This window comes from Carassius carassius, chromosome 6, assembly GCF_963082965.1.
Source record: "Carassius carassius chromosome 6, fCarCar2.1, whole genome shotgun sequence".
Lineage (NCBI taxonomy): Eukaryota > Metazoa > Chordata > Actinopteri > Cypriniformes > Cyprinidae > Carassius > Carassius carassius.
The window spans coordinates 15,268,231-15,294,256 of NC_081760.1; the positions used below are offsets into that span (position 1 = coordinate 15,268,231).

At 36.6% G+C, this 26,026-nt stretch overlaps 1 protein-coding gene across 3 annotated transcripts in view; it reads left to right on the forward strand.

Annotated features, from left to right (window-relative positions):
* Positions 1-1,823: 1,823 nt before the first annotated feature.
* Positions 1,824-26,026, forward strand: part of LOC132142413 (runt-related transcription factor 1-like) — a 53,741-nt gene continuing 29,538 nt past the window's right edge. The window contains exons 1-2 of one of the 3 annotated variants that reach the window (XM_059552259.1): positions 1,824-2,146; positions 2,241-2,387. In XM_059552259.1, coding sequence (XP_059408242.1) covers positions 2,083-2,146; positions 2,241-2,387 — 211 coding nt within the window. In that variant the 5' untranslated portion in view covers positions 1,824-2,082. The remainder of the gene's footprint in view (positions 2,147-2,240; positions 2,388-26,026) is intronic. The other 2 variants (XM_059552257.1, XM_059552258.1) reach the window with 2 other exon arrangements.

A 26,026-nucleotide genomic window follows, 5' to 3' on the forward strand; every position in this document is an offset into this window, starting at 1 on the left:
TATTATGGAGTTAATTGCTGGTTAACACTCTTACATTGTCTCTCACAGAGAATCAGTAGATTAATTTACAGAAGATTTAAACAATTAGCAAAATGCATAATGAAGTCTTCGATTTAAAGTAGGATTGGGCCAATATACGATGTCATCGTCCATAGCAGATGGCTGATAGACATCATCACAATGTTGTACCGGAACTGTGTTCCCCCCTCGACCCCACACACACTTCCTTTTTGAATGCACGATTGCTTTTTAGTTTCACTATCACTTTTGAGATTTGTGATCGCACGTACTCTGCTAAAGAATGTCTACACTGTACGCGACAAAGCGACCACTGAAAATCATTTGAAATTAGTGTCAGCATGTCATAAATAGAATGCGGCAGTAGTTTGCTTTCAGGGATTTGTGGTGTAAAGCAGCACCAAATCCAGTGTAGACACTATCACTGATTATACTGAGTTCTATTGACCGACCTATAATGAATCTCTATTATAGCTCAGTAGTTCTATAGTACTTTGTCCCGCCGTGCCGCTCGCATCTGGTGTAGACACGGTGTTAGGTACTGTTAGTTGTTTTCCCTTATAAGGATTCACGCTGTGGGCACACCCACTAAGTCCATCAACTCCCACCCCTCTCCCCGTGCAGATGTCATCGTCCATCGCGATGTTTCGTTGTAGACATCATCCGATAGCAAATTTGTAGACATCGCCCAACCCTAATTTGAAGCAGATAATGCAATTATTTACAGCCTGATAATACATATTACTAAGGGAATTGTTTATGAATTGTTTATTAAAGTAACTTCTTGAATATCTGCCTTCAAATATGACATTTTCACTTACATTGCTAAGAGTGAAAGTTTTACTTGAGTAACACCCAATATGAATGTCGCTGCATAAGACATCAAGATGTCAACACAATGGTATCTTCAAAGAAAATATGCTAGAAATTTTCTCAGACCGTTTTTCATTTCTTTTCTCTTCTTTTTTTATCCATTTGGTTTGGTATTTTGGACAAGTATATGTCAATACATAAATATATTTATTTAAATTTTAAATATAATTGAATGTCAGATGTTAAAAGTGTAAATATTTAGCTCCTAACATTATTTGCACACTTATGTTTCACTTGAAAATATATGAATGTTATTGCATTAGACAACAAAATATCAAGCTAATGACATTTATGATGGTTTAAATGTCTTTTTAGCACACTGTTTACTAAAAATAATCATGTTTATTTTTGATGGCTTAAATGTCTGTATATTCTTATTTTTATACATAATTCTGAACACTGACATTTTTTTACCACACAATGTACAAGATTATTGTGAGTAAATACTGTATTTTATTTTCTGTTTGTCTTTCAGAAACAGCAGATGAGGCAGATACAAAAGGCACCATGTAAATTTTGACGATCTGCAGCACCTTTATGGCGTCTGAGACACAGGACTAATTGTATCCTCTGTTGGAGATTTGCATACTTTAACTTATGCAGCATGACTTGCTTCACTCTAGTACACAAACTTTGACACACACACATGCATCGACGCTAAACGCTGCTGTGTTCTCACCTACTCACTTTCAACCCCCCTCTGTTCCACTCACACACTCCTATTTCCTCCTTTTCAAGCAAATGTGGACAGGTGGAGGTTTGATAGACTGGCCCGAATGCCAGATAATGCAGAACAAAACCTGTGCAAAAAAAACCCAGAATTAAATTTGCTAGAACATGTGACCTAAACAGCCCAATGGTGCTTGGATGCTTTTTTTCCCCCACTTGTAGGGAACGGTTAAACTTGTTGTCAGACTAAGGGAGAAGCTTTCTGTGGGCCGCCACAACCACAAACCAAGTCTGCCACCGGTCACGGCTCTCTAGGCACTAGAAAACAGCGAGATAAAGATAGACGAGGGACTCAAGAGTGAGAGGGGGAGGGAGAATACGTGTTGATGTCAGCGTGTGAATCAGCCAAATCGCCTGAAAAAACCCACAGCGACTAGTTTGCGCTCTGACTCTTTTGCACAAGGGTAAGCATCAGTCAACCACAGGCTGACCGCCGATCACAATCTCCCGTGTCTGTGAACCATGCACAGAATCCAAGGACAGAACCGCCTGGCTGGACCGGTGCAAGGCGACCATGGGTTTCAGGGTGTGTTTGGGGTCCATTTTTGGGGGAGGAACGTGGAGGGCGTTTGAGCTTAATCTCTAGCATGTCATCATGGGTGTATTTTTCCCCTTTGCAGGGCAAAGCCGGGAGCCCTTCAAAATTCGGGAGCAGATCAAGTTGGAAGCATTGGATTCGGACGAAGAGGAGAAGCAGCAGCCGATCACAATGGCCTCGAACAGCATCTTCGAAAGTTTCCCTTCCTACCAGTCTTGCTTCCCCAGGGGTGAGTATCCGAGGCAATTTTCTACGATTTGCAACCGAGCTCTTATCTCAATTCAAAGCACATCGATGCAACGTTTGAGCAAAGTGACGACACCGAAGTGCTGGTTTGCAGTGTCAGTGGAGTACTGAAATCTTGTGGCTGAATCTGAAAACCACAGGTCTGTGGGTTAGTGAGTACTTCACTGGTTAACCTCATTCAACCAGCCAATGCATGGTGGACTCCAGCTTGTCTTTTTGGATGTTTCCTTATCAACAAAACTACAGAAAGGGAGTTGCATTACTATTTCTCCAATTATTGTACTGGGTCAAACTTTGGGTTTTATAGTTGGTTTGTTGCACAGTGAGACTAACCTGTTGCTTAACTTGCATATTATCATATACTGAATGTCTTTTTGGATGTATGCTTATTAAAAAGGCTAGAGAAAGGAACCTGCATTAGAGTTTTAATGCATATAGTATGAGTTTGAAAACTTTTTGGTTCTTGCATTGTGGCAGACCTTGAGTTTTAGAGTTAGTTTGTTGTTTTTTTATGGCGTGTCTTGCAGTGTGTAACTATCAGCAGTGCTGTTGCAAATTTTTTTTAGAATATCATCACTGTAATCACTTAAGTCAAAATGAACGATGAACCCTCAATAGTTTGAGGTCTGGGAAGTTGTTCTTCGGCATTGAGTTATGTAACTTCAGTGGTGAGTTGACTTTGAAATGCATTTGTGTAGGAAAATGGGCAGGTCAACATTTGAATCAATGTAGTGATGTAGTAGAACATGCCTTATGTAGGTATGCATTGGCTGTTTTACTGATTTCTTGAGAAACTTGTTGCATGATGCTGTATTAAAAATTATTTTTGCTGAAGAATTTGAGCATTTCTTTAATCAAGTTCAATCCTAACTGAATGTTCTGAAGGAATACTCACTTGTAATGGCTCTACTAAAATAAAAATCTAAAATAAAATAATACTGTAATTAGGGGTTGCACGACTACTGATTTCTACTAGTTGATTTTTTACTAAAAAAATACTCGAGTTACTCGACTACTTGTGGTTCATGCTACTGTAAATGAAAATACATTAAATAGTTTTTTTATAATCAATAAACGCTTATTAATTCATAGCCGTATGCAATAATTACATATGTAAATTGTTAAAACTTTATAATTATGACATTACATATTTAAATTTTCATGTAACAGCCAGTATTTGTATCTGTATTTGTGTCTGTAACAATCCCAACATTTTTCGTATCTGCATTCGGATACAGCGTTGATAATTTTTTTCATAGTTATCACTGAACAAGTATGCCGTGTTAAACTAAAATAATTATTAATTTCTGAAATAAAATTTATCATGCAAGCAGAGAGATGTCATGACAAACGTTTAGTGATCATTTGAACACAACTGAATCAATTTAATGCGCACGTTTTCATTACGCAGAACACTTAAGCGAGTCTTAATGTTCGGTGAACTTCACTAAACAAATCTGTGTGTGCCGCGCAAACCAGCAAAAGATAAAGATGCAAACAAGTAGGACGAGTAGAAAATGTATCCGTATCGAAGCTGATTATTAGCCTTATCACAAGAGAGAACTGGTTTGGTTTTTGAGAGACTGAGACGCGCAGCGCAGCTGCTTGATTGGTGAGCGCGCTGTGCTTATTCCATTCATTCATATCATATCGTAGCCTAAGGTTTAAATCATTGCCTTTTAAACATATAAAAATAATAGAACTTGTATGATGTTTTATTATAGGTGATTTACTCTTGCAAAGCTCTGATTTCTGAGAGATGCACGGAGAGACAACAACAAAGTTGTGTTTGATTTGCATCCTTTTCACTCATAAAGTTACATTCATTCACTTCACACTCATGACTTTAGAGGTCTGTTGTATAATATTGCGCTGATCCCCTGACTCAACTGTTATCTAAAAAACTCCTGACTGTGCCAGCTTCATACTCACATTATTACAGTATACAGGCAGATTTATTCTGAATTTATTTGTCTGTTATTCATTTTTGAAGACATTATCCGTGCCATTCCGAATAAGGAATTTGGCTTCAGGCACACCCCTAATTATTAACCTACATTACATATATTTTAATTGTACATGCAACATAGATAAGGTCATAGAAAGTAACAGCTACACGCAATTTTGTAATGCTAAAATTCTTGTCGTACTTGCAAACTCTTTGTACGCATTATGGTCAATGCTCGAGTAGTCGATTGTTTCCGACAGCTCCGACTAGTGGTTGAAGTAGTCGATCCCTCGACTACTCGACTAGTCTATGCAAGCCCTAACTGTAATAAAATTATTAATGTTAACAAATTTCATTCAGTGAGAAACTGGCTAACTGTAAGTTCTGTAATCGCTCAAGGCATTGCATTATTTATTTTTGTAAAATAAAATAAAAATAATAGCATTATAAAATAATTTGTGCTAACAAATGAAAGTCTTCTTCATTATATGAGGAAAAAGTCAAATCTTGACCTAAATCTCAGTTCTGTTTTTTTTTATTATTATTTTTATGACAGAGAGAAATAGCTTCTTTTTTAGGCAGCAGTGCCATGTCCTTACAGTCCTGGACTTTCCCTCCTTATTAAAGTCTCTGTAGTTTCTGAAGTGCTGATTTTAATGCCTGTCGGTGTGTGAGTTCACAGCTGAGGCCCAAAGGTAATGCTTTAGTTTTTTTCCCCCTCAAACTGAAATGACTGTGAATTAAGGGTGAATGGAAATTACCCTGTAATGGTTAAACTGACTCATTTAGCTGGTGTGAGTGGATCATCGCACAGAAATATTCTGCTGAGCAGATTGACTCTTTATAAGTCACTTCTGTTTTAAACATGCATTTTATTGTGGATCATGCCGTGAGATCATTTCTAAAGGTGATGTTAACAAGGTTATGAGGTCTGGTTGCTTTTTTCACAGTTGCTTCTTGAAAAAGTCGCATTTCAGTTTCCTGACTGTCTCTTTCTCATACACATCTATGTGTATGCGGGTGCTTTCAGTTAACACAGGAAGTTTATCAGTCTCACCCGATGCATTTTTGTTTTTGAGCACATGTGAACAGCCTCGATGTAACATCTCGAAGACGAGGCAAAGGCGACAAGAAACTTAAAAAACAACCTTTATTCTACTGATGATGTAGGGTTACTGAACTGAAATTGTCTGTGTGTGCAGTTCAATGCGTACGTTGTTTTAAAATCTGATGCCATGATGTTTTAGCCCATTTTTTAAGGATTAGTTTACCCCAAACATCGATTCCAGTTCATTAATTCATGTTTTGTGAAGTGAAAAGTTGTGTGTTTGTAAGAAACAAATCCATCATGAAGACAGTTTAACTTCAAACCATTGCATCTGGCAAAGTCCATAATCCAAAATAAAGCTTCCTCCAGTGAAAAAGCCCATCCCCTGTTGTCCTCTCACATCAAAATCTACCCACATATTTGTTTAGAGCTGTTTTATCTTGTTAACAGTGCTTGATCTGTGCATATTTCTCTCCTGATTCAGGAGATAATTGATTATGCACTCATATTTTAGTTGGAGGCAACAGTTTGAAGTTAAAAACATTTTATTGATGGGTTTGTTTCTTACAAACACACAGCTTTTGGCTACACAAGACATTAATTGATGGACTGGAGTGCTTGTGGCTTATTGTGATGTTTTTATCAGCTTTTTGGACTCTCATTCCAACAGCATCCATTCACTTCAGAGGATCCATTTCTCTTTTTATTTAGAATTTGATTGACCCTATAGAATGTGGAAAATCGCACTGTTGATTGGCAACTAAACATTTAATCTCCACTTTTCACCTCTTAGTAACAAGTTCTTTCTCATCTTTACTTACTTTGGACATATCCAGCACTGTAGTTTAGTATTTTCCCTACAATAACATTGGCAGTCGACTACTCATTAACATAAAGCAGCTCTGCCCACTAATAGCTGTTAAACATTATATAAAAATCTCCTTTATGATGTTGCACAGTACATAGCCTGCCTCACAAGTATGTTTCCCTGATTATCTCAACTGGACAGGCTGTCTGAACATTGTCACATTGTTAGCATGTTTTTGTGCAAGTGAATCGGCAATCGTGTTGGCTGATGTACATTTGCATATACATATCAAATGAGAATGTTGTTTGCATACAGCTCATTTGCATTTCCTTTTATCAATGAAAAACTATGCATATGCAAAGTTGAAGGTTTAATATATGTGCACATGCATATTTTAGGTGTTTCTGGTCTCGTCTAGTCACATTTCTCTTCTTTACTAGCAGCACACTAACTGACAGTCATGTGTGAGGATTACCCTCAATCTATCTGTGGGATCAGTTTATCAGATGGTTTGTGTGTAAATCTAGTACACACACACACACACACACACCCTCTCTATCGGAATCACTATTCACACTTGTGCTTAAAGTTCTCATAGAGAGTTCCTTTTTTGTATTATTTTTCAAGTCAGTGTTTCTTTTTTTTATATAAAGGGAAGTTTGCTTTCATGATTTTTTTTTTATTTGCTTATTTCAACTATTTATTTGAAATGAACTAATTCTTTGAAATAAATCACACTTCCCAAAAATTAGAAAAAGATACTAATTTAGTAGATTTTGTTTGAATAGTCTCATTTTCTCCAGGTTGTAAATGTATAAAGCTAAGTGCAAATAAATATACAATAAAAAAATAATAAATAGAAAACCCTTGTGCTTTTGTAATATTATACCTTTACTTGAAGTTAGTAGTAGAATCACTACTTTTATTTAGTACTTTTTTAGTTATTTGGATATACTTTGAAACCATGTTCAACTTTATAAAACCAACATTATAAAATGAAAGTATATATTTTTCGTAAAATGTACTCTTGTTTTGTTTACAATTTTTTTTTAAACTGGTGACGTCAACAGAAAAGAAAAGTTTTTTAGAAGCAGAGCAAGTTATTGCATTTTGATTAAAGTTTGTTTAGGTCTTCCTTTGATAGACAATGTATTTCTACTTTATTGGAGTATAAATTATAGATTGATGCAGCTTAATATAACCTAGTGCATGACTTATGAAACTTGTGCCATCTTTCTCTATAACTCTATGGGGTTCGTATGGTTAACTTTAGTAGGCTGTGACACATCTATGAAAGATGATGAAGAAGTGTTTTTCCACTTCTTATCTTCAAATGAAGCCACTTTCACCTCAATTTCACCCTTGTTGCCTGTTTCCTTCTCCTGATCGTGCTCCATGCCATGTCATCGTTTCTTTCCATATATCTCTTGAGTGTTTCACTGTAGCTGAAGGTTTTACAAGGTTGCTTTTGTCCTCCTGTGGGTCAGAGTGTCGACAGAGATAGATTTATGGTGTTGTCAAGGCTGTTCTCGAGGCTGGTCACTGTCCTGTGGACTTGCAGCCTTCCCAGCGGCCTCCCGCCTAGCCACCGTTGATTCTGGTTATCTACATCCACAGGCGAAGGAAGTCGCTTTGCCTGGTCCATGCAGATTCAGAGAAGGACTAGCATAGGGTCATAAATTCCTGTCCCCGCTCCCCTGTGTCCCTTTGGTCACTGGGATGAATCTCAAGAGTTTAGCAGAAGGTGTGGATGGGAGCAATGGCTGTATCAGAGCTGCGAGAATGTGGTCAACTGTAGTAAATTAACTGTTTTACACACAAAGCAACCCGAACTAAACTCATAATTTACCTCTGCAATAATAGGTTTTTGTCATGTTTGAGAAATTTTTATCAGAAATAAATCATGGTAAACAAAATATTTATTTGCTTATTTAGAAATATGTCCATTTGTAAAGCGGTAAGTTCCATTCCTCGATTCTGATTGGTCACGGCCCCTCGTAACTTATTGCTTACATATTTATCAGGCCTGTCGATTTAACGTGTTAATTAATTAGTCATGGAAAAAAAATAGTCTGTAAATTCTTTTTAATGCAATTAACACATCCGCCCCACCTCATGTACGTCATCTTACGTACGTGTATCCGGCTTGAAATAGCACTGTGCATACCAATTGTTTTTTTTTAGTGATTTTGTTGTCTATGTATTTTTTTATAAAAAAAATTACCGAAAATGAAATTAATAATTTATTGAATTTTTTTATATGTATATAGTTATAGATTTATAGTATATAGATTTAGTACTTCAACTTAAACTAAACAGAAATGTTGCCTTGGAAAATAGCTTTTATATATTTGATACGTTTTGAAGAGCTCTGTTATTTATACATTTTCAATTGAATTTAAATTATTTAGTACTTAAACTAAACATAAATGAGGAATGTTGCCTTGGCAACTAGCTTTTTAAATGTTTTATGCATTTTATTTTTTGGGGGGGGGGGGTATTCTGACTCTCTATAATATCTGATATGTGTTAAAGAGCCCTGTTCTGATATGAAATGCTGATGTCTCAATATCAGAGCATCATGCGTGAGGAGTCGTCTCTCACTTGGCTTATATTGGGTTTCCGTCCCCTGGTGTGTCGCTGTGCTGAAATGGATTTTCTGACCCTGCTCTCTTTACATGGAGCAGCTGCTGGGAGAGTTTGGCCCTGGTAATATTGAGCCCAGTGTCTGGTAGACAGGCAGGCAGGCTGGTCGCTATTGAGCCCAGCGTCGGACAGAACCACGATGGGAATGTATTGAGTGGCGTCACCAATGCACAGCTCCAGGAAAGGAGATAAAGATGGCTAAAACCAGTGGACGGACTGAGCCGATGGTCAAAACAGGCTTGAAGCTTGTGGTCATGTTTGAGACAGGCGTTTGAAATTGTTAACACAACCAAAACTCTATCAAACGTCTCTGGGAAATGCTGTTGAGAAATTGTTAATATAGTAAAAAATATAGTTGTTGAACTTTGAACTGAACCAGCTCTAAACTGACTTCACTTGATCTGAACAATGACACTGTTGTCATATTTACTAACTTCATTACAGACATTTTCCTTAATATTAGACAATACATCTACCAGTCTATCATTGTTATTTTAGTAAAATTTACATTTAGTCATTTAGCAGACACTTTTATCCAAAGCAACTTACAAATGAGGACAATGGAAGCAATCAAAATCAACAAAAGAGCAATGATATGCAAGTACTATAACAAGTTTCAGTTAGCTTAATGCAGTACACGACGAAAGATTTTTGGAATCATATAATAAATAAAAAGAAATTCGAAAAAAAGATAGAATAGGAAAAGAATAGAGCAAGCTAGTGTTAGAGGCCCTTTTTGCCTTTTCTAATTTTATGATAAATAAAAAAGAAAACAAATAGTTAGAATACAAAAAGATTTGAGAAGCTAGTGTTGGTTTTTTTTTTTTAAGAAAACAAGCTGTTAGTAAATAAATAGAGTGCAAGTCTAAAAGGGGCATGTTTTTAAGAATAGAATTAGAATAGAAAGAGTTAGATTTAGAGGGTCAAATAAAGGTGGAAGAGATTCTTGAAGATGGCTCAGATTGAGTTGGGGAGGTCATTTCACCAGGAGGGAACATTTAATTTAAAAGTCTGTGAAAGTGATTTTGTGCATCTTTGGGATTACAGAATAAAGCAATGTTCAACTGCAGAACGCAAGCTTCTAGAGGGCACATAAGTCTGAAGTAATGCATTAGGTAAATGGGTGCAGAGCCAGTGGTGGTTTTGTAGGCAAACATAAATACCTTGAATTTTATGTGAGCAGCTTTTGGTAGCCAGTGCAAATTGATAAACAGAGGTGTGACGTGTATTCTTTTCGGCTCATTAAAAATTTATTTTGCTGCCGCATTCTGGATTAATTGTAAAGGTTTGATAGAACTGGCTGGAAGACCTGCCAAGAGCTCATTGCAATAGTCCAGCCTGGACAGACCAAGAGCTTGAACAAGGAGTTGTGCAGCATGTTCCAAAAGAAAGGGTCTGATCTTTTTGATGTTGAATAGAGCAAATCTGCAGGATCGGACAGTTTTAACAATGTGGTCTGAGAAAATCAGCTGATCATCAATCGTAACACCACGGTTTCTGGCTGTTTTTGAAGGAGTTATAGTTGATGTGCCTAACTGTATGGTGAAATTGTGATGAAACGATGGGTTTGCTGGAACAAGTTCAGTCTTGGCAAAGTTGAGTTGAAGGTGATGGTCCATCAATCCAGCAAGAAATGTCTATTTCTTGCAGCTATCCTCTGATCATCAGGATGGAAAGAAAGGTAGAGTTGAGTCCAGTCAGACGAGGAGTTTGGAAAAATGAGAAATTATTAGTGAGTAAGAGTGCTGCAGGAGTAGCAGTGTCCTCTGGTTTGAACCATGTCTCTGTCAGGGCCATGAGGTTTAGGCCCTGTCCACACGAATGCAGCTTTTTCTATGCGGTTAGGCCGTTCGTCCACACACAAGCACAGCACCAGGTCACTGAAACCGAACATTTTTGAAAATGTCCTGCCAGGGTGAAGATTTTCAAAAAATCTAGTTGCAGTGTTATTGTGTAGACAGCGAAACTAGAGGTTTTGGCTTGTGACGTCGGAGCATGCGCTGTTATCTCTGCCTACTGGAAACTTTTTCAGCTTCTGATTGGCCAACATGTCTTTACGGTTGAGATTATATTGCCACCTGTTGGCTTGGCATGCTCGTGACAGTGCTTCATAGCATGCTTTTGCATTTTCATGTGGACGGAGATTTTTTTTTTTAAATGGAAGAAGGAACAACTTATATAAACGTTTGTAAAAATACCCGTGTACTTGTGGACATTGCCTTAGTCATGAATGACAAGTAATAGATGTAATGAAATCTGCTTTGTTTACTGAAGACTGACAATTTCAGAAACTGATAGAAAAAGAAAGTCGTGCATTACCAGACACAAGCAAAGTGCACATGTTCTTAATATTGTGCTGCCTATAGTGTGTGATGTGTGGTTATAGTAATGTTTTACGTAAAAACTACACACAAAAAACAAGTCTGACTCTGGTGGTTTGAAGTGTATTTCTCCAAGAACATTTGTTTTGGTGTGAACGCACCCACCAGTTTAATTTCATTTCAATAATTATTTTGAGAGCAGACATTGATTCGGTGACCACATCATATTAAATCAACCGCTGATTGGTCAGCCATCGATCTGCTCAAGTTTCATACTGAATCACAGCCATTCTCTTTGTCATAATGTAGATTTCATGATCAAAATCACTTTTGGAGCCCAAACAAAGATCAAATAGTATGAGTGGGCCCAATGTTTCATAACACACATGTGAAGGGAAAAGAAAGCAGCGCCCTCAGCTTCGTTGTGTATGTACAGAAACCACAGAGAGGTTTTGTTAGTGCAGATAAGAGGTCGGGAACTCTTGAGTTCTTCAGTTCTCCTTCACTATTGCCCTCCCCTCACCCACTTTTCCTGTAAGTCGACAGCTTCTTGCTATGAGGGAGACATGTTGTTGAAAATAACTGTATCGCTGTGAGCCCGAGTCTCTGTTTTAACACCTAAAGCCCTGTATGTCGTTTGAGAAAGCGGAATAAGGCTCAATTCAAGGCTCTGACAGGAAGAAGCAGCTTTTTGCAAGGTGCGTGAGGAGCACGTCCCTCTCTCTCCGTCTGTTTCGTGTGCACAGGATATGTGCAAAACCTTAGTGCAACTCTAAACTGCAAATATCCTCATCATGTGGGTTTAATATCGAGTGTTCATGAAGCTGCTTTCAACCTACAAGCTACGATCTTTCGTAATTGAAAGTAGCTGAACTACAGTCAAGCTACACTTAACAACACAAGCTGCTAATAAAAAGTACAGCTTATTTATATATTTATTTGTTTGTTTACTTTTACTGAGCCTGCTTAGTTTTATTTTTTATTTTTTTTATTGTTTTTATTGAACTTGTTCATTTAATTGAACTGACTATTTTCATTCCGACAGTTCAATTAAATCGTCAATGATCAAAAATAAAATGTATTTACTTATAATTGTATTCATTTTAATAATTTTATTTATTTTAATGTTCAAATCAAAATGATCAAAATGAACAGGTTGAGAGTACAATTAATTTATTCATTCATTATTTTTTCCCCTGTTAATTTAAAGGGGACATATGATGTTGCTAAAAAGAACATTATTTTGTGTATTTGGTGTAATGAAATGTGTTTATGCAGTTTAAGTTGTAAAAAAAAAAAACATTATTTTCCACATAATATACATTATTGTTTCTCCTCTATTCCCTGCCTTCTGAAACGTGTCAGTTTTTACAAGGCTCATCGTTCCGAAAAGCGAGGTGTGCTCTGATTGGCCAGCTATCCAGTGCGTTGTGATTGGTCAAATGTTTCAAGCATCTGACGGAAATGTTACACCCCTCAACATATGCTGTTATGGTGTGTCCCGGTCAGAACACCAGCATGACAAGACAAAAACAATAAAGCCCATTACAAACGAAGCAGTTGTTAAATTCAGTGGGAACATAATTACTGATTATAATGACTTATACTGTCTTTTTACGTGTTGCATTGCATATCGCGCCGTGTAAACATAAAACCATGTCTGCATTTGACAAACAACAAACAACAAGAAATGACAAACAACAAGTGCTACTCTACTCTGCTAAAAAAACAGTAAACACCTGAGTGAGTCGCACTACTGTAAAAACTGTGCTTAAGTTTGTAGCATCGTTGCTTTTACTTTATTGTTCATGGCACTGTTAACATCAAGTTAGAAAGGCTGCATGCTGTGTGTGTGGGTCTGTTTACAACTGGGTTTGTGTGTTCTTGAAGTTTCTTTGTTGAGCATTTGTAAATGTGTGGAATCAATAACAGAAGCCTATCTGTGGTAACGCAGCGGTGACTGTGGCTACCTGGCTAGCCACACTTCCGTACCCACATGCAAAGTACCCTAACCAGAGATCTCATTCAGGCAAAGATAGTCATGTAGAAATATACTTGCAGTACAAACAGAACTACATTAGTCATTGGCTCAACTTCTACTGCCTACAGACCCAGCTAACAGGGAACATTCTCAGATTGTTCTGGCAAGGTACTCTCAAAGTTATGAACAAACATTCTTCCAGTAACGTTAATAGAATGCCCATTCAAACTTAAAGTTCTCAGAATTTTCTAAAAAAAATTATACTTTGTTTATGGAACATTTGTCTAACACATTTTAGTAGGACATCCGTTCAAAATGGATTGTCACATTCTCATAGCATTCTCATAATGTTTGCAAAACAATAAAATTAAACATTCCCCTTAATGTTTTCTTTAACATTCACAAAACCAAGATTATTTATTTATGAATAAATGCCGATGGCTGATATACGTCATGATATTGCGTCGGCAACATGGTGTTAGGAATCGTTAGTTGTTTTACCTTATAAGGATTCACGCTTCGGGCACACCACCTAACTCCACATACACCAAAAATCAAAGTAAAAAATTAGGTTATAATGATTGTGGGAACATGTTTTGAAATGTTTCTGAAACACTGACATTTCCAGTTTCTTGTTGTAATTAGAACGTTATTTAAAAGTTTACAAAAACATTTCTTAAATGTTCTACTACCTTTATTTTTGCCTAAAATATAACATTAGCTGATTCATTGATGAATGAAGCAAGTGACCACAGACTTATAATTGGGTAATTGAATCATTGATTCATTAGATTTGTTCAAAAACGGTGAATCATTTAAGAATGAAACACCATTCTGGTGGGAGAAGCAACTGTTCTGCTTAGTTAGGAACTATTACTTGTTAGCTAAAAAGAGCAAAAACTGTCCAAATTGACAATGTTCTGTCTAAAATGGTCAGTTATTGAACTGTTCTATAAAATACATATCATGTTTGTACTGATATTCCGGAAATAGCAGTCTTGTTTGTGTGATAAAATGTGTGAATTATAGGCTAGTATAAGAACTCATACAGGGCATTCAATTTTGGGGGTATTTTTTATTTTGGTGGGATTTCTCACCCTGCATGACACTATTTTACGGCAAAACCAGATTAGCTTGCTTGCTGTAAAGCTTAATGAAGGGCTACTGGCTAGGCTGTATTGAGATGTTTTAATAGTGGTTTAATTTCACTGCAGTAACAAACATTTCTTGAGATAAATGCAAACACAATTGTTACCCTTCTGTCAACCAATGAAGGCAGGTCCAGGGTAAAAAAAAGTTACTGGACCGAGAGACGTGGATGCTCTCTCACGGAATTGGAATTACAGTTAGATCTTAAATGCAGTGGTTGGTACTTGTTTAATTGATTGAAAGAAAAATGTCATGCAAAAAGGGTCATTTATCTTCCAGATGCCAAAAGGGTCCACCACTTGGGGTCTATCTGTGCACTTGCCTGCTTAGAAAAATCATTCATGTGTAAATTACATCAGTAAGATGTTCTGAGAATGTTGTTCCTATGACGTTTTCTTTTAACGTTATGAGAATGTATATAACTATTAACAAATAAGAACAAACACGGATAAGAATAAGAAAGAAATTATAAGAAAGTTCCATAAGCATTACATTTTGTCCTAATATTTAAATAAATAAATAAATAAAGTTATTAGTATATATTATATATTTAGTGAAAACTGTGGGAACATTTCAATTTAATTCTGCATAGCAATTATGCATCCTCTTTTCTACCTCAAATTCAAATTCAGAAACTGAAATGGAATTACTGTACACACAAATAATGGATCAGATAGGTTATTTTGAATTTGAGCTTGATTTAAATTGATACGTAGTCAATCATATTTATAATCAATAATTATCTTATTTTGAAATTAAACCTCTAAGCAATCATTTCTTTATCTTTGTTGATGACCAGCTTTCGTAAGTCTCATTTTAAGAATAGTTCATCTCAGTGCTAGTCATTTCCCAAATAAAAAAAGACCACAAAACTAATTTCATTGGTTAAAGTTCATGTAAATGGCAACATTCAGACTGAATCTGAAACGACGGGGTTCACATGCATGCTTCTCTTTTTCTGTTAAATGATTGACAGGCCAGTCATTGGATGGGGGGAGACTTCCTGATGGTACATCGTTTGCAGCATCAGTTATTGGGTCTGTGTGTGTGTCATGAGATGTCACAAAGACCCTTTCAGTTAGACAGTCTGAGAGTTCCTAACGGTGGCCTTACAGCTGCAGCTTCCTTCCTCTGCAGTATCAGCTTCACAGGAAGCTGTTTTTCAGTATTTTTACAGTTGCAATATTAAGCCCTCACAAAACCTGTAGTGGTACCAGGACTATCGCTAGTGGGGTGAAAACCGGTGACTATTATAGGGGCCCATGGATGCGGAAACCAAGAAAATAAGAGACAGAAAATAACTCACTGCTCCTGACTGAATTACTTTGTAGTTTTAACAAGAATTGATCTGGATTTAATTTAAACAGGAATGACTATGCAATGATATTTTACATTTTATTATTCTGTTTTTAAACTTGAACGCTTTAAAAAAACTTAAACATAGTTTAATTTGCATCTTTGTTCCATTTATTTGTGCTATTTACATGATTTCAAATAAGGCCCACTGGTACAACCTGCACTAGGGCCCGGCAAGCCCTAGCTATGGCCCTGGGTGGTATCATTGTACCGTGATGATCAGATAGCTGTAATATGGTAATATTATATGTACCATGGTGCTACTATGGTTTTGGGATAGGTACCATTGTTACCATAGTACTAATATGGCTTTTGGACATGCAATGTGGTTCTACTATGGTTTTTGGACATTTACAAGATACTGCTTTGTTTTTTTTCTACGTTTTCACAATTTTCTACAATTCTGAACTAATTTACATATATTCTCATGTTTCTGCCTCCTCTTTTCTGGCCTGTACAGTATATTCCTCGACAGTATTTGACTGCAGTCACCTCAGACTTATTTATTTATATAATATCTGTCCGTCTGTCTCTTTCTCTTGGACCAATGAAATCAATTCTTCAGAATGATGACTCACTTTAATACACAAATAGTTCCATCTTGCATGTCTCCTTTTAAAGCACACATGAGGCAGTCTGTATGTGTTGCTGCAAGAATGCCATCCGCAAACTTTACGATGCACGTCTGCTGCAGTAATTATGTTCGTGTGACTCAGCAGCTCTTGGCTAGTGTCCTGGGACCAGTTAGGATCACCTGTTTCCAGCACAGTCGTCCGGGCGCCCGTGTGTGTGTGTGTGTACATGGTGAGCTATGCTTAGTCAGAGGAGAAGGCAGCGAGCAACAAATCAGTTGTCTATGTTTAGTCACAGCATCAGTGATACAGCACACAGCCGGACAGACTCTCCTCTGGTCGCCGTCTGGCTGAAGAAGAAAGCCATAGTCATGCCACCTTGTCTCGCTCCGTTTAGCGCTAATGCTTAAACACGGCCGTGTGGACTTGCATGAACTTTGTGGGTGTGTGTTTTTCAGTGTTTATGGACATAAGCACTGTAAGGAACATAGGAAAGGAGCCTACAAAGATGAATAACTACATATATGATGAACGATAGACACACAGGAACTCTAATATCAGTAGTATTCATTAGTATTTGTATGTTAAAAGTAGCTGTACACTGATAAGCTTTTTCTATCTATCCCTGATTCTCTTACCCCATTGCCAAAGGATTATTTGCATTTGAATATTTGAATATTGTAAAGTTTAAATTTATGCTTAAATTCTATTTTATCTTTAAACGGTAAATTTAGATTTCAAATTCAATATTGATTTTAGAGCTGTTGAAATTATTTACTGCATGTAACCCAAGTACTTTATAAGTAACTGTAATTAAATTGCCTAAAAATGAGCAGTAATCCCTTACTTTACCTTTTCAGTGGATAGGTAATTTAATTACAGTAATTAATTAGTATCTGCTGATGATAAACGAGAAAGTATTGTAATTTTTGCCTTTCTATTACTAATAATATAAAAGCAATCTTTTTGTATACATTAATTCCTTTGTTTAACCGTTTTATCTGATTACTAGACAGACTTCTATCCGTATTAGGAAGGACTGTTAAACGATGACCACAAACAATGAAGAGGGAGAATGTGAGCAGAAAACTTATCGGCCAATGCCGATACTTGAAAATGCCAAATGTCGGCCGATATTCCACTTATTATTATTACAGCATAAGTTCGACAATTTTGTCTTGGGAGAAATTATGAGAAATATTTGGAAGGAGATTTAAAATCTGAAAAGAAAAATCTTTCTGAAATCTGAGAAATCTTTTGATTGCAGATCTTGGCAAATCTGAGAACAGTTTGAGACATTAATTGAGATTTCTTATGAAAGGAGACACAAATGATATCGTGGGGTATTTTTCCTCAGGAGAAACATCTGAGAAGCAGGATACTTTCCATTTGTTCTCCATTTAATCTCATCTCTGTGCAGAATAAATAAATGACCTTTGTGCTGTTTCTTTCCAGTAGTCTTGAGACAGTAATGCAGACTGTCTGTGCGATCTGTTCTCACAATCTCTGAAATCTATGGGAGTGTATTACAGACTGGCTTCTGATGCCCCGCCCCCTCCACTTCTGGACTCCACCCATGGCTTGAAGGAGCCATGTGGCAAACTGGCCCAGGATCTGAGAGTCCTGCCGGCCTGTTTGATCTGCTTTCTGAGCTGCTCCACACAACATCCGCAGCACAGGAAGAGGATCTCTAATAAACCCTCTTCATTTCCTTTTATTTTCATTTCTCTACAATCTCCGTTCTTGCTAAAAAAAAAAAAAAAAAATCCTATACATGCTAAACTGGATCAGCTGGTGACCAACGGAACCTTGACACTTTTCTGTGAAATTCGCCCATTTGAGACAGTTCATACTGGTTTTAGCACAACATTGCCCATCTTAAACCAGTGAAAATGATTATTTTTGTTTTATTTTTATTTTTGGGGGGAGGGGTGTTGCAGCCTTTCTGTCTTAATTTTACAGGATGGACCCAAAACCAGGGAAAGAGAGGAAGGAATGAGTTCAGGACACATATATATATATATACTTAAAAGTTTTTTTATTTTATACTTGATGGAAGATGGAAAAAATATGTACTGATGAATCATACAGCGTAAATACCAAAAACATGTTGTACAGGTTTTATTGTATATGATCATCGTTAATCAAAGGAAATAAAAATATATATTCTTTGTAAACTTTTATAATGTTCCTTTCCAAGCCTGTTAAGACTTTGCAGTATCTTTTCTCCATTCATTTAATTTTTTTAATAAAAATGTAATAATTTAATTTGTAAAAATAATAATAATAATAATAATAAATAATTAATACAAAATATTAAATATAAAAGTTTGAAAACTGTGTATGTAATGTAAAAAACATATTTAATAATAATTAATATTAAATATTAAATATAAAAGTTCAAATATGTGTATGTAATGTATTAATGTAATTGTGTAAATAACATTGCTGAAGTTCAAAATTGAGCCCCAACCTACATTTTTTCCCCTCTGAATACCCTGTTCGAATCTGAAATACTGTAGGTCATGTGACCTGAGCTGTGTCGTACGTTTGTCAGTACAAGGCCTTGCCTTCATGAGAGCAGTCAATAAAGAATCTGTCAGGCTGTAGATCCACGCAGCCGGTTCACTGATACACTCTTCAATGATCCAGTAGAGACGCCGGGCCAGAAACTGGCAGCAGCAGCTTACAAATATTGATCAGTGTCTCATAAAGCTTGAATAGACTGGCTGAGGATAGGAGGGTGTTGCCATTGATTGCAACATGGCTCTTGACAGGAGCCTCTTTGTTTCTTTGAAGACTGTAACTGAGAGCACTAATCGCTCTTTGACAAACGGTTTGTCTGATGTTTTATAGACACAAATGACCTGTCTGACTGCTGAGATGTTTAGGCTGGATGTGCAAAGACAATAGTCTACTGTTCGCTGTCATCAGAAGCGAGGAACAACTGCAACGACCTTTGCGCAGCCCGAGGCTAAACGCATGAGAGGAAGTAGTACCAACTCCACATTTCTTTCTTTTTCTAAACCTGTCTCTCCACCTGCGTCTTTGCCTAAGTGTGGTCAGCACTTTTCCTGTCGCAGCATCTGTTGGTAAGTTTCTGATGTGCTGGTGGATGTCTGATGGTGAGGCCAGATGCAAACACAGCATGATGTCATACCAACTTCCCACATTCCCCTGATCTAATGCCACAAGGCCTCACAAGCTTCATTCAGGAAAACTGCAACTCTCTACATGCAAAAATATCCTTTGTTACCAACAGAATGCTTCTCCAGAATTGATGACATACTATACAAAAATCTTCTGCTGAAAGATACATTCATTCAAGCAACACTGTATATTGTTGAGGCCTTTTATCTAACAAAAGTCAGAATTGTTAGATAAAAAGTAGATTTTTTAATTCACTGGTCGAATTAAAGAAAACAAATAAACCATTATGAAAAATAAAGCCAGAATTCGAAGAAAAAAAGTCAATTGCAAGGTGAAGTCACAGCCTTTTTTTATTCTGTGGCAGAAGTAAGAGTAACATATTGTATTGTATCTATATATATCACCTATGTATATGAGCATTTTGTACTGCAGCAGTGTAATTATTGTAAACTAAAACTATTAAAACATAATTATAAAATGTTAAATTAAATAAAACAAGTATTATTACATGAAAAAATGTAAAAGAAATGACCCCTTGGCAACCCAAGTTATTAATAAAAATTTAAATAAAAATAAATTAAAGCTGAATATAAAATAAATAAAAATAAAATAAAGTGACAAGAGCATATGACAAGAGCCATGTGTTACTTAAATTACTTGTTTTTAACAAATTTAAACTTAAACAAGTAAAAAAAAAACATTGCAAGAAAGACACTTTATTTTAAAGTCCTTTTATTTTATGCAGTGTTGCTTCTCAAGTGAACGTATCTAATTAATTTGAACTGCAAAAAAAGACAAAATACTCGTTAAAAATAGGTTTGCGTTGTTTGTATCTCATTGCTAATAAATTGTTTCTCAAAAGAGATATAATTATATATGTATTATTTTTTAAGGAAAATGCTGAAAACGTATATTAGGGTAATTAAATGTATATTCATGAAAAATGTATATTCATTTATTTGTCATGCTGAAGATATGTTGCCTAACAAAAGGAGTTTCTGAGTAACTTCTTATCAGTCCTGTCTGATTAAAGTGTGTACTCTAATAAGAAGTCACCTGTCACATTTGTCCTAGTCCATTTGATTACATTAGCTGCAGTTAAGCGCTGACGGTGATGGTGAACCACGTTTCATTCGCATTGTGGCCACTTCATGACACTCTGTCCCATCACTGCTGCCCCAAAGCAGTGAGACCACAACAGGAAATGACAATATAATGGCCGATACTGGCATGGAGCAACACATGGTCAGAGCCACTTCGCCACACCACAGAAACCCTCCTAGACTTTGATAATGGGCCATCCGAAGCACCAGAAGCCCAATGGGATCCGTCCCCAAGTGGACCTCCACCATACTTCTGCGATGTGGTTAATGACTTTGACATTTGCAACGTTCCTCACTGCTCGTTTAGGAGCTTTCTGTGTGTCCATTGCTAATTTATTTATCTGTGGATTTTTACGCGACGATCCCATTTCCTGGAATTTGTTTTCTGGGTAATTTGGAAGGCCCTCATCTGCATAATAGTTTAAGTGGAGGAGAGAGCGATGAGCAATGCTACTGGAGGAGGACTGAAAGTGACTTTGGTCCCAGGACTTTATGAGTTATTCATTGATTTTGTAGGTGACTAATGACTTTTTTTTTATTTTATTTCCTCATGCTCCTAGAGGGAGAAAAGCTGGAGTGACCACACCAAACTTTGTGGCCTTGATGTGGAGGACGGCTTTCTTAACAAGAGTTCTGATTACCATCCAACACACACAGCATAGAGAAACTCTAAATGAACATAAAGTAAATAAAAGAAAATAATAAAAAAAAATTATTATCAATTGTTTTTTTTTTCTTAAATACACATTCGCCACAATTATTGACACCCCTAAAACTTATTATGAGTAAAATATCACTAACGTTTATTCCCATTCATATTTACATGTTTTAGCACTTGAGGGTGACTACAAACCTTAAATTATTTAGCTATGCCTTCCTATTTCACATGATCATAAATATGAGAAAAAACCATAACCATCATCCATCACAATGAAAAAAATTAAATAACAGTCAATGGAAAATATTACAAATCTGCTTGGAAGAAAATGTTTGTATATTGTCTTAAAGCAAGGTGAGGAAGATAGTTTGAGTGGCCAAATATCACAGCTGAAGAACTGAAAAAACTAGTTGAGTCTCGGGTCACATTGTTTGAGAGTGTTTAAAAAAAAGACAGAAAGAAAAAAAGGAAAATGCTCTCATCCATTTTGATCAAATAAATGCAGCCTTGGTTGAGCAGAAGAGACCAAAAAAATAAAAAATAAAATTATATATATATAAATATATATATATATATACATATATATATACATATATACATATATATATATATGTATATATGTATATATATATGTATATATATATATATATATATATACATACACTCACCTAAAGGATTATTAGGAACACCTGTTCAATTTCTCATTAATGCAATTATCTAATCAACCAATCACATGGCAGTTGCTCCAATGCATTTAGGGGTGTGGTCCTGGTCAAGACAAACTCCTAAACTCCAAACTGAATGTCAGAATGGGAAAGAAAGGTGATTTAAGCAATTTTGAGCGTGGCATGGTTGTTGGTGCCGGACGGGCCGGTCTGAGTATTTCACAATCTGCTCAGTCATGGTGTGAAAAGGGAAAAACATCAGAGGTCAGAGGAGAATGGGCCGACTGATTCAAGCTGATAGAAGAGCAAATTTGACTGAAATAACCACTCGTTACAACCGAAGTATGCAGCAAAGCATTTGTGAAGCCACAACACACAAAACCTTGAGGCGGATGGGCTACAACAGCAGAAGACCCCACCGGGTACCACTAATCTCCACTACAAATAGGAAAAAGTGAACAAAATTGGACACTTGAAGACTGGAAAAATATTGCCTGGTCTGATGACTCTCAATTTCTGTTGAGACATTCAGATGGTAGAGCCAGAATTTGGCGTAAACAGAATGAGAACATGGATCCATCATGCCTTGTTACCACTGTGCAGGCGTGTGGTGGTGGTGTAATGGTGTGGGGGATGTTTTCTTGGCACACTTTAGGCCCCTTAGTGCCAATTGGGCATCGTTTAAATGCCCCGGCCTACCTGAGCATTGTTTCTGTCCATGTCCATCCCTTTATGACCACCATGTACCCATCCTCTGATGGCTGCTTCCAGCAGGATAGTGCACCATGTCACAAAGCTCGAATCATTTCAAATTGGTTTCTTGAACATGACAATGAGTTCACTGTACTAAAATGACCCCCACAGTCACCAGATCTCAACCCAGTAGAGCATCTTTGGGATGTGGTGGAACGGGAGTTTCGTGCCCTGGATGTGCATCCCACAAATCTCCATCAAATGCAAGATGCTATCCTATCAATATGGGCCAACATCTCTAAAGAATGATTTCAGCACCTTGATGAATCAATGCCACGTAGAATTAAGGCAGTTCTGAAGGCGAAAGGGGGTCAAACACCGTATTAGTATGGTGTTCCTAATAATCCTTAGGGTAAGTGTGTGTGTATATATATATATATATATATATATATATATGTATATATATATATATATATATATATATATATATATATATATATATATATATATATGTATATATATAAAATACACATATACCATAAATCAAGTCCATCCAAAAATTACACAATTTACAATTATCCCCCTTCATGCATGCAAAGTTTAGTGTTTTTAGCTTTTGGAAGTGAGCTAAATATAGTATCATTCAATCAGGAGCTCTTTGTGTTTAATGAATTGGTGACCTGTGTGTTTAAATGTACTAGTGTTTGAGGTCTGAGCTCTGAGGCACTGTCTAAAGCGCCCATCTGCTGCCGCTGACCACAACTCATCCAGCATTAACCGCCAGCGTTGGTCAGGCCGACCTTCTGCTCAAACAAAGCTGTTTTGTTTGTCACTGTGGCTCTGCGGTCCACGCTACATAATCACAGGCTCGCCACAACACAACAACACAGAGGTGACACAGTTGTCTGTCTCTGAGCTCATAATCTGTTGGTGAATCCCAAAGAGTAAACAAAGAAATGTCTGCAGTAAAACACAGGATGGATATACAAGGAAATGTGTGCAGCGGATGAAAGGAGACACTTTGAGTGAATCAGTCGGGTTTAATTAGAGGCTTTGTGTTGTGTGGAACAATAGCAGTTTTCACGGGGTTTAAGTTGTGTCTGCATGATTCATTTGGAGACAGATGTCACACCACTACATGCATTTCTCAACTGTAAGTAAGAATGTGAGCGTAGCTTCAGTGAATATTGCCTTAGCAATGCTAATTTGCTTTACCATAAAAAAGTTCACTGAACAGCTTCACACATGACGTTTTCTGGTTCACCAGCCATTTCTGTATCAAAACAGTTTAGAACCAGTTTAGAAATTCATACCAGCCTTGGTCATTTCAGCAGGGAAATTAATTAATCTTAATGATGAAAATGAGTTTTCATATTTAATTGTATATATGGTCAGTTTAAAAAATTGTTTTCTTTTTTTCTTTTCATCAAATTTGTTCTGCTTGGCAATACAAATAGACATTGCCATTTACACTACCATAATTATTTTTTTATTCTCTTCTGCTCATCCAGGCTACATTCATTTGATCAAAAACACAGTAAAAACAGTAATATTAAGAAAAATTATTAGTTTAAAAGATCTGTTTTCTATTTTAATATAAGTTCAAAACTAATTTATTTCGGTGATTAATTTTCAGCATCATTACTGCAGTCTTCAGTGTCACATGGTCCCTCAGAAACCATTCTAATATGATGATTTTCTGCTCAAGAAAACATTACTTCATATTTATGTAGAAACTGTGATACATTTTATTTTTTTCAGGATTCTCCGATGAATAGAAAGAACAGTAATTATTTGAAATAAAAAACTTTTGTAACATTATAACTGTCTTTACTGTCACTTTTTATCAATTTAATGCATCCTTGCTGAATAAAAGTATATATTCTTTCTTACTGACCCCAATCTTTTGAACAGTAATTGTGTATTTTATAATATAATATAATATAATATAATATAATATAATATAATATAATATAAAAAAATAATGTTTTTGAAATAAGCATCTTTAAAATTCTAATTATGTATTACTGAAAACTAAATATTATATATCGTAATATTTTTATATACTGTAAAGGTAGAAAATATGTTTCATATATTTTCTACTTAAGTAACTTCTAACAAGTGTATTTTCATATATTTTCAGGCTGTAATGGGATGGTGAGCAGTCTTTGAGTGTCTGTCTCTGTTATCAAACTCCTGCTTCTCATTTCCTTACGCATCTCCGGCTCTCAGTCCTGCCACATCCTTGCGTTCCTGTACCAAAGGCAGCGGCTCATCACAGGCTCTGCCGCTTGCAGATACACTCTGCTGGACAATCTAGTCTTAAACGTTCTGTTAATTCAGTTTCCTTCCATATTTACTTAAACAATGTCTTGTAAATGTTGTTCAATTTGCTTCTCATTGAGCATAAAGTAGTCGAGTAGAGACAAACCGTCTAGTCTGCGGATTGGATTGAATTCAAGGTTAATAACATTGTATTTGAAAATCATTGCATGGTGCCTTTCTCAGATATAGAAACATTAAGTCAGCGTGTGCATGTGAAATCCATTTTTGGAGTAGTTTTACAGGAAACCTCTGAATTATGGACATCAATATTGCTGGGATCTACGGGTATTACTGGAATCCCTTAATCAAGGTAATTTTAGGGAATATTAAATTAATCAAATCTTCTCTGTTGCTTCGAAGTAAATATAAACATTAATGACCAATAATGGTATTATTCTGAAATCGTACTGTATAACTGATTCCAACTGAATATATTTATCACTTTACTTTAGATTTATACATGACAGAAAGTTTCAAATGTATTTAGGATAGATGACCTGCGGCTAACAAGACTTTATGGTTGCATTTTATGGAAGTCCCTATCAAACATTGACGCCTGCGAACGTCAGTGTAACTCACAGCAACATTCATGTGCAATAGTGTGTGTGTTTTCATCTTCGGCTGCAATATGTCTGCTCATCCATTCAAACTGCACTAAATAGTGCCCGAGGCGGATCTCTAGTCGTCTCTCAGCCTCCACCCACACACAGCGCTCCAGGCAGCAGCAGGCCAAACCGGGCTGAGTGCGCACCTCAGACTCTTACAGGACAGTCAAAACCACCAGAGGCCGGACTGTGAATGTCTGCCCTCAGAGGAGCTTCAAGTTGAAGTTTGAAGCCTCTCCTAGTGATCTAGTGTGAGACTTCCTCTGCTAATATCTGTTGATACTGTCTAGTCTAGTAAATGTCAGTACTGAGAGCATAAACCTGCGCTTTAGCGTCAAAAGCCTGAAAAAATCCAGTGTTTAACTTCTTCTTCTTCTTCTTCTTCTTCTTCTAGCACTTTGGTTCTTTCTTCTTAGCGTCCTGCTACCACACCCTCATCCTGTGTGTCAGAAAATCAATCAGTGAATTTTAGAGGAAGTTCTTGTTGTATGTCTCTGAGGGGCTTCTGAATAATTCACTTCAAATGGTGACCCTCCAGCCCGGACTGCAGTGCACTGACACGTCCTCAACGCTTTGACATTTCCCCACTCAACA